This window comes from Bufo gargarizans, chromosome 9 (genome assembly GCF_014858855.1).
Source record: "Bufo gargarizans isolate SCDJY-AF-19 chromosome 9, ASM1485885v1, whole genome shotgun sequence".
Taxonomy (NCBI): Eukaryota; Metazoa; Chordata; class Amphibia; order Anura; family Bufonidae; genus Bufo; species Bufo gargarizans.
In genome coordinates, this window is record NC_058088.1 from 158,736,572 (window position 1) to 158,749,498 (window position 12,927).

The 12,927-nt window shown below is 44.3% G+C and overlaps 1 protein-coding gene across 3 annotated transcripts in view; it reads left to right on the forward strand.

Moving 5' to 3' along the window:
* Nucleotides 1-898: 898 nt before the first annotated feature.
* Nucleotides 899-12,927, forward strand: part of GTF3C3 (general transcription factor IIIC subunit 3) — a 78,236-nt gene continuing 66,207 nt past the window's right edge. Inside the window, exons 1-5 of one of the 3 annotated variants that reach the window (XM_044268659.1) lie at nt 899-1,017; nt 6,202-6,351; nt 8,548-8,662; nt 9,871-10,064; nt 12,641-12,764. In XM_044268659.1, coding sequence (XP_044124594.1) covers nt 6,250-6,351; nt 8,548-8,662; nt 9,871-10,064; nt 12,641-12,764 — 535 coding nt within the window. In that variant the 5' untranslated portion in view covers nt 899-1,017; nt 6,202-6,249. The other 2 variants (XM_044268657.1, XM_044268660.1) reach the window with 2 other exon arrangements.

Below are 12,927 nucleotides of genomic sequence, written 5' to 3' on the forward strand. Positions count from 1 at the left end.
TGAAGGGCACAGGTCAGTTTTGCCACAAAGGGAACACCGAGGGAACAAAACCAGTAAATCGGTGGAGGAATTGCGCTTTGTTCCAATTACACCCCATTTTTTTTTATCTTATTTTTTCCCGCTTTCCACTACATTATATGACATATTAAATGGTGGCATTAGAAAGTACAACTTGTCCCTCAACAAATAAGCCCTCATACAGCTATGTGAACAAAAATATAAAAAAGTTATGGCTCAAGGAAGAAAAATAAAAACACAAAAATGAAAAAACCTCCGGTATTCTAAAGGCAGGGGTGCACTTGGCCTTTCTGCTGCCACTACCTGGTGCTACGTGAGTCAATCGCCCCACCTGGTGCTACGTGAGGCAATCGCCTCACCTGGTGCTACGTTAGGCAATCACCCCACCTGGTGCTACGTTAGGCAATCGCCCCACCTGGTGCTACGTGAGGCCATCGCCCCACCTGGTGCTACGTTGGGCAATTGCCCCACCTGGGGCTACGTGAGGCAATCGCCCCATTGGTGGTGCACCCCTGCCTAAGGGTTAATGTGAGGACGAAGTTACAGGTTATACCCCCTCCCCCAGTCTCTTAAATGTTTTCACTTTGTTTTCTTCTTTCTTGCTGAAGTTTAGAGATGATATCTTATGTTCGATTATGATTATTCCCCTCACGATCCATTTCTACATTTTAAGCACCCGCAGTGTGCAGCACGCTCCGCCAGGGTTTACACCGGTTTTCTGGCGCACACGGGGTGATTAATCCCCCCCAGCCACACTGTATGCTCCTATATTCTACTTATATTTTAGCCTTATATTGGGGTCTAACTGCCTCACACACCCCGTCTGCGCACACAATACTACAGTTGTACAGCCCGCCATTTTAGTGTGACGCGACGGCTGGTCACGTGATCCGGTGACGTCACGTCCGGGTAGAGGCACATCGCCGCGCCGTGTGTAGGATGTGAGCGCTGCTGACGTGCTGCACGTGACGCGGAGCTACCCCCGGCGGGCAGAGGCAGGTACGGCTGTCCTGTATGGGGGCGCTGTGTCAGTAAATATATGTATGTGCATTATCACCGAATCTGTGGGTATACGTCCGTGCTGCTGACACTACCTCATTCACATCAATGGAATGCATTTTCAGTTGGAGAAATATCTGTAAGGAATCTGCTCGCCTGCACTAAGGGAATTTTTTTTAAATCCTGATAGTCCCATTAACCCCTAGGATACCGGAGTTTTTTTTTCTTTTTTTGCATTTCATTTTTCTTTCAGGAGCCGTTTCTTTTGTTATATTTCCGTTCACACATCCTGAACAAGGGCTTGTTTTTTTGCAGTTATACTTTCTAACACCACCATTTAATAATGGCATACGATATAATGGGAAGTGGGGGGAAAAAATTCAAAATGGCCGGAATTGGGGATTAAAAAATGCAAATCCTCCACAGTTTTATAGGTTTTGTCTCTACGGCGTGCCCTTTGTTCAATGGGTCAGTACTAGTGATGAGCGGACCTGTGTTTCAAGTTCGGCGTACAATGTTCGGGTTATCTAAGAATTCTGTTATGGATTCTGCTACCACGAACCGTAAGTTATGGACCGTGGTGGTGGAATCTATAACGGAATTCTCAGATGTCCCGAACCTTGTACGCCGAACTTGAAACACAAGTTCGCTGCCCGCTATTCAGTACGATTACAATGATACCTCATGTATAGGATTTATATGTCTAAATACTGTAAAAATAAATAAAAACTTAAAAACAACTTTTTTTAAAAATTCAATCACTGTTATCTGACCCCCATAACTTTTTTTTTTTTATTTTTTTATATATATATAGTTATATCTACTGAGCTGTGTGGGGGCTAATTTTTTGAGGGACAATTTGTAGTTTTTATTGATATCATTTTGGAGTGTGTGTGACTTTTTTTTATCACATTTTATAAAAATTTGGGGTAAGAGAACCAATTAAAAAAAAAAATCGTGAATCTACTATTTTGATACTTTTTTCAGTTACACCATTTGCCATTTTTTCTTTTTCTTTTTTTTTTTTTTTTATACAATTTTTCAGCTCTTCACCACTTTTTCTGCATGTGAGCTGTGACTGCCGAGTGCTGATCAGCACCTGGGGATTATTTTTGTGCTTTTTTTTTTTTTTTTTTTTTTTTTTGCCAATTTTTCATTTTTTTTGTTCAAAAAGAAGAAATTATAGTTGGGGTATTATATTTTTATATATATAATGTAAATTTTTTGCCAGTGTCCACTATTTAACACTGTAGTGTTTTTTTTTAAATTTTTTTTATACTACAGTTTTTGCACGCATGATCTGTGTGCTCATTAACCACTACAGGACCGCCGTACGCAGGATTGCGTCCTAGCGGCGGCCCTGTTATTCCTCCTGGACGCGCCATCTCGCGAGACGTGAGATTTCCACAGGCGCGCGCGTTCACAGGAACCGGAGGTAAACTAGGTGATCTACAGCCTGCCAGCGGCGATCATTCACTGGCAGGCCGTAGATGTGATTTTTTTATTTTTTTTATTTTTATTTTTTTTTAACCCCTAACAGGTATATTAGACGCTGTTTTGATAACAGCGTCTAATATACCTGCTACCTGGTACTCTGGTGGTCCCTTTTGCTGGGATTGACCACCAGAGGACACAGGCAGCTCTGTTATAAGTAGCACCACACTACACTACCCCCCCCCCCTGTCATTGATCACCCCCCCCCCCTGTCATTGATCACCCCCCCCCCCCTGTCATTGATCACCCCCCCCCCTGTCATTGATCACCCCCCCCCCCTGTCATTGATCACCCCCCCCTGTCATTGATCACCCCCCCCCCTGTCATTGATCACCCCCCCCCCCTGTCATTGATCACCCCCCCCCTGTCATTGATCACCCCCCCCTGTCATTGATCACCCCCCCCCCTGTCATTGATCACCCACCCCCACCCCCTGTCATTGATCACCCCCCTGTAATTCAGACGTCCGTATGTGTTTTACGGATCCAGGATGCATGGATCGGATCCGCCAAACACATACGGACGTCTTAATGGAGCCTTACAGGGGGGTGATCACCCCATATAGACTCCCTGATCACCCCCCTGTAAGGCTGGCTCAATTCAGACGTCCGTTTGTGTTTTACAGATCCATGGATCGGATCCGCAAAACATATACGGACGTCTGAATGAAGCCTTACAGGGGCCCCAGAGTCAAGCAGCCAGCATAGCAGGTGCCTGGCCGCCAATGATAATTAACCTTTAATACAGATACAGGAGGCGGGTGCCGGCGGCAGAATCACATAGCCGGCACCTGAGGGGTTAACTGCTGCTGATCACATAGAGGCCAGCACCCGCCTCCTGTGTTAAAGGTTAATTATCATTGGTGGCACAGTGCACCCCCAACCCCCCCCCCCCAGTATTAAAATCATTGGTGGCAGTGGCCACTGGGTCCCCTCCTCCTCATTAGTGGTGCAGCGGCAGTTGTGATCGGAGCCCCAGCAGTGTAATCCTGGGACTCCGATCGGTTACCATGGCAGCCAGGATGCTACTGAAGCCTTGGCTGCCATGGTAATCTATTAGGGTGAATAGGACCTTACACTGTCCCTGCTGCCCTATGCATAGTACACACAGCAGCAGGGAGAGTGTAAAGTCCTATTCACCCTAATAGAGCTCTTTGAGGTGAATGGGACAAGGGATTAAAATATCCCAGGTACTAGCCCCTAAGTGGGGAAACTGTTATTAATTATAATAATAATATACTTAAGTATAAATCGTCCCCTTTCCCACTTTAATATATATAATATATAAACAACAAATAAACATATTACATATCGCCACGTCTGAAAAGTCCAAACTATTAAAATATTTTAAAAAATCTATGCGGTTAATGCCGTAACAGAAAAAAAAATAAAAAAAACGTGCGATTCACAATTTTTTTTTATTTATTTTTTGTCACCTTGTCCCCCCCCAAAAAAATAGGACTGTTCGATTATGGGCTCGACGTTTCATAAAATGCAGAATGCACGTGCCTTTTTTGGTGTTTTATTTTTTCGCGTGGTATCGAGTATCACAATACTTTTTTATGGTATCAGAACCAAATCAAAATTTTGGTATTGCAACAACCCTAGTAGTAAGTGATTAAAGTGTTTGGTCAGATTCCCATATTGATCCCCAGTATAGGCCATTAATATCCGATTGGTTGGAGGCTGACTCCCAGCACCCCCGCTATCAGTGATTTAGGCTACTTTCACACTTGCGTTCGTCGGTCCGCTCGTGAGCTCCGTTTGAAGGAGCTCACGAGCGGACCCGAATGCCTCCGTCCAGCCCTGATGCAGTCTGAATGGAGCGGATCCGCTCAGACTGCATCAGTCTGGCGGCGTTCAGCCTCCGCTCCGCTCGCCTCTGCACGGCCAGGCGGACAGCTGAACGCTGCTTGCAGCGTTCGGGTGTCCGCCTGGCCGTGCGGAGGCGTGCGGATCTGTCCAGACTTACAATGTAAGTCAATGGGAACGGATCCGCTTGAAGATGACACCATATGGCTCAATCTTCAAGCGGATCCGTCCCCCATTGACTTTACATTGAAAGTCTGAACGGATCCGCGCAGGCTACTTGCGCACTTAGAAATTTTTCTAAGTTATTAATGCAGACGGATCCGTACTGAACGGAGCCTCCGTCTGCATTAATATGATTGGATCCGTTCAGAACGGATCCGATCAAGCGCAAGTGTGAAAGTAGCCTTAAACAGTACATAGTGCTGGTACGAGCACTCGTCACCGCAGCGACGAGCAGGTTTAATTACAGCTCCCTTGTCCCATTCACTTCAATAGGAAGGAGCAGTTACACTTGGTCTGCTCTGTCCCATTGAAGTGAATGGAGACGGAGGAGCTGCAATTACACCTGCCTGCTGCTGCGATGTCAACGGCGAGCATGGAAACAGTGAAGAGAAGGCAGTGGTCGTACAGTGGGGGTGTTGTAAGTCGGACCCCCGCCAATGTGATATTTATGACCGATCCTGAGGATGGGTCATCGATATAGAGAACTGGCCAACCTCTTTAATAAGAACTGTGCTATAAAGCCAAGCTGATTATCTAGAAATAGTGAGGCCAGAACTTGCGTGGCGTTGACATTTTCTTTGTGATGTGCAGACTTTTGGGAGATTGCAGGCCATTTGGAGAATTTACATTTTTCTTGCATGTTATAAGATGGCCATAAGCAGGCATACAGGCACAATAAGGCCCCTTTCACACGGGCGAGTTTTCCGTGCGGCGAACGTATGGCACCCGCACTAAATCCTGACCCATTCATTTCTATGGGGCTGTGCACATGAGCATTGTTTTTAACGCATCACTTGTGCGTTTAGTTGAAATCGCAGCATGCTCTATATAGTCCGATTTTTGACGTGACGCAGGCCCCATAGAAGTGAATGGGGTGTGTGAAAATCGGATGGCATCCGCAAGCAAGTACGGATGCCGTGCGATTTGCACGCACGGTTGCTAGGAGACCATCGGGATGGAGACCCGATCATTATTATTTTCCCTTATAACATGGTTATAAGGGAAAATAATAGCATTCTGAATACAGAATGCATAGTAAACCAGCGCTAGAGGGGTTAAAAAAAAAAATAATAATAATAATTTAACTCTCCTTAGTCCACTTGATCGCGAAGCTGGCATCTCCTTGTGTCTCCTCTGCGCTGAACAGGACCTGGGGTGAGCTGCTGCATTAAATACAGGTTAAGGACCTTCGATGACGTCACTCCGGTCATCACATGGTCTTTTACCATGGTGAATCACCATGGTAAAAGATCATGTGACGTACCATGTGATGACCGGAGTGACGTCATCGAAGGTCCTTAACCTGTATTTAATGGAGCAGCTCACCCCAGGTCCTGTTCAGCGCAGAGGAGACACAAGGAGATGCCGGCTTCGCGAGCAAGTGGACTAAGGTGAGTTAAATTATTTTTTATTTTTTTTAACCCCTCTAGCGCTGGTTTACTATGCATTCTGTATTCAGAATGCTATTACTTTCCCTTATAACCATGTTATAAGGGAAAATAATACAATCTTCAGAACATCGATCCCGAACTTGAAGTTCGGGTTTGGGTACCAAACATGCGCGATTTTTCTCACGCGAGTGCAACGGGCAAAAAAACTGACGCCCGTGTGAAAGAGGCCTAAGCCTTCCTCTGACGTGTATCCTTATGTTTTCCAGTTGAAAGTCATGAAAGTTTATAAAAACTTGTGCCAGTAGAAGCTAAAAATGTCTGGGTTCAGTCCGGAGCTCATTGACTACCTGGAAGGTAAAATATCTTTTGAGGAATTTGAGAAACGTCGCGAAGAGAGACAAGCAAGTGAGAAAAAGGTATGGTGTAAAAGAAGGCAGTCATTACATATGTAAGTACGGTCATGTCGGCTCAGGCCAGAATATATGGGCGGCACTACCGTATTGTGCTATTGTTTCCTCCACCTGGATTCCTCTAGAATAAAATATTGGGAGCTCAGGATCAGTGATGAGCAGCAGGGGCAATATTTTGTGAATATTTGAGCAAATATTCATCATATATTCGAGAATTCGTGATCTCCAGTCATTATTTTCTTGATTGCGAAAATTTGCGATACGAAAATTCGCAATCAACACTACTCCTCCTAAAGTCAAAGATATTGCAGCCTTCTCATTGGTCCACAAGCAAGAAGCAGTGAGAGATCATGGATACTGATAAAAAAAAAACTAGAATATTCATGATTACGGAGATAAAAACTTTTATAAAAGCATCTCCTCTTTGGAGGACCTGTCCTCTCCTGCATTACACAGACAGTCAGGCCCCTTGCACACAACTGTAGTTTTGGCCAGGCGTCTGATGCAGACCCATTTATTTCTATGGGACCACAAAAAATGCGGACATCATTGTGCTGTCCGCATCCATGTGTCTGTCCTGCAAATTAACGAACATGTCCTATTTTTGCGTACAAGAATTGCCATTTCTTCTTTTGGGACCCAGAAAAATGCGGCTTGTGCACAGCCGGTATCTGTATATTGCGGATTAGTGGTTCGGGGACTGCAAAACGCATACAGTCCTGTGCATGAGGCCGTAAAGGGGTTGTTTCATGACAGACAATGGGGGAATATCGATGGGATATGCCCCTATTGTCTTATAGGTAAGGGTCCCACTGCTGGGACCGGCACCTACAGGTGATACTCGAAAAATTTAATTTATTTCAGTAATGCAACTTAAAATTTGAATATTGTGAAAAGGTTCAATTTTCTAGGCTCAAAGTATCAGACAATAGTCAGCTAATTAATCCATATCCCCTGAGCAAAGGGGACCTGAGATTGTGACTTTGGGGTTTCATAAGCTGTAAGCCATAATCATCCAAATTGTAACAAATAAAGGCTTGAAATATCTCGCTTTGCATGTAATGAGTATCTCATATGGGATGCCGGTTTGGTGGCGGCCAGACCGGAGTCCTCCAGCCACCACCTTGGGGGGGGGGGGGCTCCATTCTCGATATAGGTGCGGGTCCCAGCGGTGGGACCCACACCTATAAGACAATGGGAGCATATCCTAGCTATATGCCCCATTGTCTATGATGAGACAACCCCTTTAAGCCTCTTTCACACATCAGTGTTTTGGTCAGTGATTTCCATCAGTGATTGTGAGCAAAAACCAAGGACTGGCGCCTCCACAGACAGAAGGTATAAGGGAAAGATCTGAACCTGTTCTGTGTTTAGAGCCGCACCTGGTTTTGGCTCAGAATCATTGGTGGAAATTACTGACGTGTGAATGAGGCATTAAGCTGAGTTCACACTTCAGTTATTTGATCAGTTGTTTCCATCAGTTATTGTGAGCCAACACCAGGTTTGGGTCAAAAACACAGAACAGGAGGAAATCTTTCCATTATACCTATCTGTGTAGGCTTCACTACTGGTTTTGGCTCACAATAACTGACCAAATAACTGAAGTGTAAACTTGTCCTTATTCTTAATTTCCCCTGTGGTGGCATTGCTGGGACATTGACTAGATTTCCACACAGATTACAATAGATCATTGGTGTAGGAGACACTTTATTATCATCTTATTGTCAAAGGATCCTACTAAAAAAAGTAGACCGCTTTGGTTCCACCAGTCTTCTGGGGTGTCAAGCTGGTTGGGGGAGTTCATGCATAACTGTTTATTTTCAGACTGCCTGGAAGGAGAATTTTGCCTAACATGCATATCTTGTATGGAGCCATAGTGCCACACCCTACATGGATATTGGGCCCCACTATTGTTCTACATGCCTCTGATTTAATATTGAGATTTTTTTTCAATGAGATTCATGAGCAAAAAAAGATTGTGACATGTTCCATCATCTGCTGTATTATATAGTAGAAGCATAGAAACAATCCTTCTAGTAATAAGGCGAAGTACAGAGCACTATACAACCGCACATGGAGTGCAGTCTCCATAAACCTTTTCTGTTGATAAATCATCTCTTGTGTTGTATCATCCATAATCATTTCTGCTGTAAGTATTAGTTTATTTTTAGAAGTTTGAGTTTGTTATTATGCATTTTTTAGGATTCTTCAGCTCTAGGATTACTAGAAACCACAGCGTGTGACCCAGATGATCCTAATGTCCCATCTACCTCTGGAAAATGTCTCTCCAAGTCTACCATCTACAATGAGGATAACGGTATTTGTGATTACATATCATCTATTAGCATCATGTGCGACTCTATTCTTAAAGAGGACCTTTCACCGATTATGACACTGTGAACTAAGAATACAGACATGGAGAGCGGCGCCCGGGGATCTCACTACACTTACTATTATCCCTGGGCGCTGCTCCGTTCTCCCGCTATGCCCTCCGGTATCTCTGGCCACTAAGTTATAGTAGGCGGAGATTTCGGTCACTAAGTTATGGTAGGCGGAGTCTGCCCTTGTTCTGCTCTAGCGCTGGCCAATCGCAGTGCAGAGCTCACAGCCTGGGAGGTTATTTTCTCCCAGGCTGTGAGCTCTGCAATGCGATTGGCCAGCGCTACAGAAGAACAAGGGCAGACTCCGCCTACCATAACTTAGTGACCGGAGATACCGGAGGGCATAGCGGGAGAACAGAGCTGCGCCCAGGGATAATGGTTAGTGCAGTGAGATCCCCGGGCGCCGCTCTCCATGTCTGTATACTTAGTTCACAGTGTCATTATCGGTGAAAGGTCCTCTTTAAAGGGCTTCTGTCACCCCCCATTTAGCAATTTTCAGTATCTGACATTAGCTATTTGTGAACTAAGAATACAGACATGGAGAGCGGCGCCCGGGGATCTCACTGCACTTAGGTCTATGAGCGGCGCCCAGGGATAATAGTAAGTGCAGTGAGATCCCCGGGCGCCGCTCTCCATGTCTGTATTCTTAGTTCACAAATAGCTAATGTCAGATACTGAAAATTGCTAAATGGGGGGTGACAGAAGCCCTTTAAAGAGGACCTTTCACCGATTATGACAATGTGAACTAAGTATACAGACATGGAGAGCGGCGCCCGGGGATCTCACTGCACTTACTATTATCCCTGGGCGCCGCTCATAGACCTATCTGCTAAAGGCAGAAGTATGATCAGACTAAGTAAAGTGAAAATACAGTACAGTACACTATATAGTGTACTGTATTATGCAGACATCAGACCCACTGGATCTTCAAGAACCAAGTGGGTCTGGGTCAAAAAAAAAGTGAAAAATAAGTAAAAATAAAAAACACATTTATCACTAATTAAAAATTAAAAAAATAATTCCCTACGAATTCCCTGTTTTGATATCACCGCAAGTCTTAACCTTATTACAGTGAAATGGTACATTATGGTGTAATGTCAGTTCAGTTTGGATTTTCACAAATGTTTTTTCCGGTTGCATTTAGAAGGTGAAACATCAGATGGTGTCAGCAAGTCGGTTCAAAGAGTATTTGCATCAATGATTGGAGAAGATGAAAAAGATGATGGAGAGGATGAAGATGAGGAAGATGAAGGAGAAGAAATCTCAGAGCAGCCTTCTGCTGGTGATGTCTTTGCCCTGGAAATGGAAATTAACAGAGAAAACAGAAAGATAATGAAGGTATTTTACAGATCAGTCTAAGGGCGCCTGTACACGCTTGCAGGGCTTCCCAGCATTTAGCAGTGCTCCCTCAGCCGGACCGCGCTGTGTACAGGTGCCTTAATGCCAGATCTGGAAAGAACAGCTATATGTTTTTACATCAGTATTATTTATTTCTTCTGTTCTGCTCCATTATAGGATGAATGAAAATAACAAAGGTGCCGTATTCGGCACATAACTGTCATGAAGGAAGCAAAACAGATCCCATTGACTATAATGGGATTGGTTCTGTTTTCGTCTGGGAGAATGTTTTTTAGCAGAGGAAAAAAGTCCTGCACGCAGGACTTTTTTCTCTGCTGTTTTTGACAAAATCTATAACGGAGGCAGTGAAAGGGGCCTCCAACATCGATGTGAACTTGTCCTAATCTAAATGAAAATCGCCTGCAAGTGTGCGCATAGACCTATTTAAATGTGAAATGTGACACGTGAAATAAACATATTCATTTTTTTTTTGTCTATAAAGACGATTTACAGAAATGTTTTGTCATCCGTATTGTACATGATGTTTATATTTGAGTATCCTACATGAAAGGAAGCCTGCGGGCGCAAAATGTGCACTTATTTGTAAGCCTTATTTTTCTCAGTTCTTTGTGGTTTTTAGTTTCTTTAATCATAAATGCATTTCATCATGGTTCATAATTAGAGATGAGCGAATTTCATATTTAGAAATTCATGCACACTTTGGTGGTATAAGGTGAATTGCGTTATGGATTCCGTTACCAGGGACCATAACACAATTCTATGACGGAATGCATAACTGAATTCCGTTATTCATGCCGTCATAATAGAAGTCTATGGGCTGCAAAATGGATCCGTCCCGTTTCCATTATGCAGGGGAGTCCTCTCCTGCATAATGGAAACGGAACATATCCGTTATGCAGGCCATAGACTTCTATTCTGTTATGCATTCCATCATAGAATTGCGTTATGGTCCGTGGTAAGGAAATCCGTAACGCAATTCACCTTTTACCACTAAGGCGCTTTTCACACGGGCGAGTTTTCCGCGCGGGTGCAATGCGTGAGGTGAACACACTGCATCTGCACTGAATCCGGACTCATTCATTCCTATGGGGCTGTGCACATGAGCGGTGATTTACACGTATCACTTGTTCATTGCGTGAAAATCGCAGCATGCTCTATATTGTGTGTTTTTCACAATATTTAAGTGAATGGGGCTGTGTGAAAATCACAAGCATCCTGCAAGCAAGTGCGGATGCTGTGCGATTTTTCATGCATGCTTCCTAGGTGACTATCGGAATGGGGACCCCATCTTTTTTTTCCCCTTATAACATGGTTATAAGGGAAAATAATAGCATTCTTAAAGGGAGTCTGTCATCAACATTTCACCTTTTGTAACCCTTCCCATAGCTTTCTAGCATCCTTAGTTAATAAAATTGTTACCTTTATGATCAATCCTGGACTTATAAAACCGTCAAAAAACATCTTTGTAGCATATGCAAATGAGGGCTCACAAGTGCCCAGGGGCGGCGTTACCCTCGTAGGTGCCCTGCTAGCTCAGCCTTTTCTTCGCTTCCCCCCGCCTCTTCCTTCCCTCCGCCCGCCCATCCTTTCCCTCTGACCGCCTATCTACTAACCTCTTCTTTCGCCGAGATCCCGTGCACTCAGTCCGTCGGTCAGAGGGAAAGGATGGGCGGGCGGAGGGAAGAAAAGGCTGAGCTAGCAGGGCACCTACGAGGGTAACGCCGCCCCTGGGCACTTGCGAGCCCTCATTTGCATATGCTACCAAGATGTTTTTTGCCGGTTTTATAAGTCCAGGATTGATCATAAAGGTAACGTTTTTATTAATTGTAAGGCTGCTAGAAAGCTATGGGAAGGGTTACAAGGGTGAAATGTTGATGACAGACTCCCTTTAATACAGAATGCTAAGTAAATTAGGTATGAAGGGGTTAAAAAAAATAATACTTTTAACTCCCCTCATCCACTTGTTCGCGCAGCACGGCTTGTCGTCTTTCTTCTTCTTTGAGGACCTGGGAGAAAATACATTGGTGACGTCACTGCGCTTATCACATGGTCCTTCACATGGTCCTTCACCATGGTGATGGATCATGTGACAGACCATGTGATGAGCCCAGTGACGTCATCAAAGGTCCTTTTCTCCTAGGTCCTCGAAGAAGAAAGAAGACAAGCTGGGCTACGCGAACAAGTGGATGAGGCTTTTTTTTTTTAACCCCTCCAGCCTTATTTTACTTAGCATTCTGTATTAAGAATGCTATTATTTTCCCTTATAACCATGTTATAAGGGAAAATAATAAAATTTACTCAACACCGATCCCAAACCTGAACTTCTGTGAAGAAGTTCGGGTCTGGGTACCAAACATGATGATTTTTCTCACTCGCACGCAAAAGTGCATTTTCCCGCGACGCACCCGCATCCTATCCGGCCCTTGCACGCAACGCCCGTGTGAAAGAGGCCTAAACGAAGTTCCTAAGCGGAAATTCGCTCATCTCTATTCGTAATCTTCATGTTTTTCGTGGAAACATAAGGACTCTAAAGTGTCAATGATCCTTTTTAATAGGCAAAAAGACCTCGCAGTAAGCTCCCCAAAGCTCTCCGAGGCCTCATGGGAGAAGCCAACATCCGTTTTGCCCGAGGGGAGGCAGAAGATGCCATATTGATGTGTATGGAAATCATTAGGCAAGGTATGCAGTCATATAAATGTGAAGGTCTAATTACTTCATTGTTTCCAGGGCAGAAATTGCACTTACTTGGTAGCAGTGGGACTGTGGAAGTAGCTGACAAATATCTATAATGCCCATGGGATGTCTACACATAATTGTGAGATCATTAGAGCTCCATCTGCAG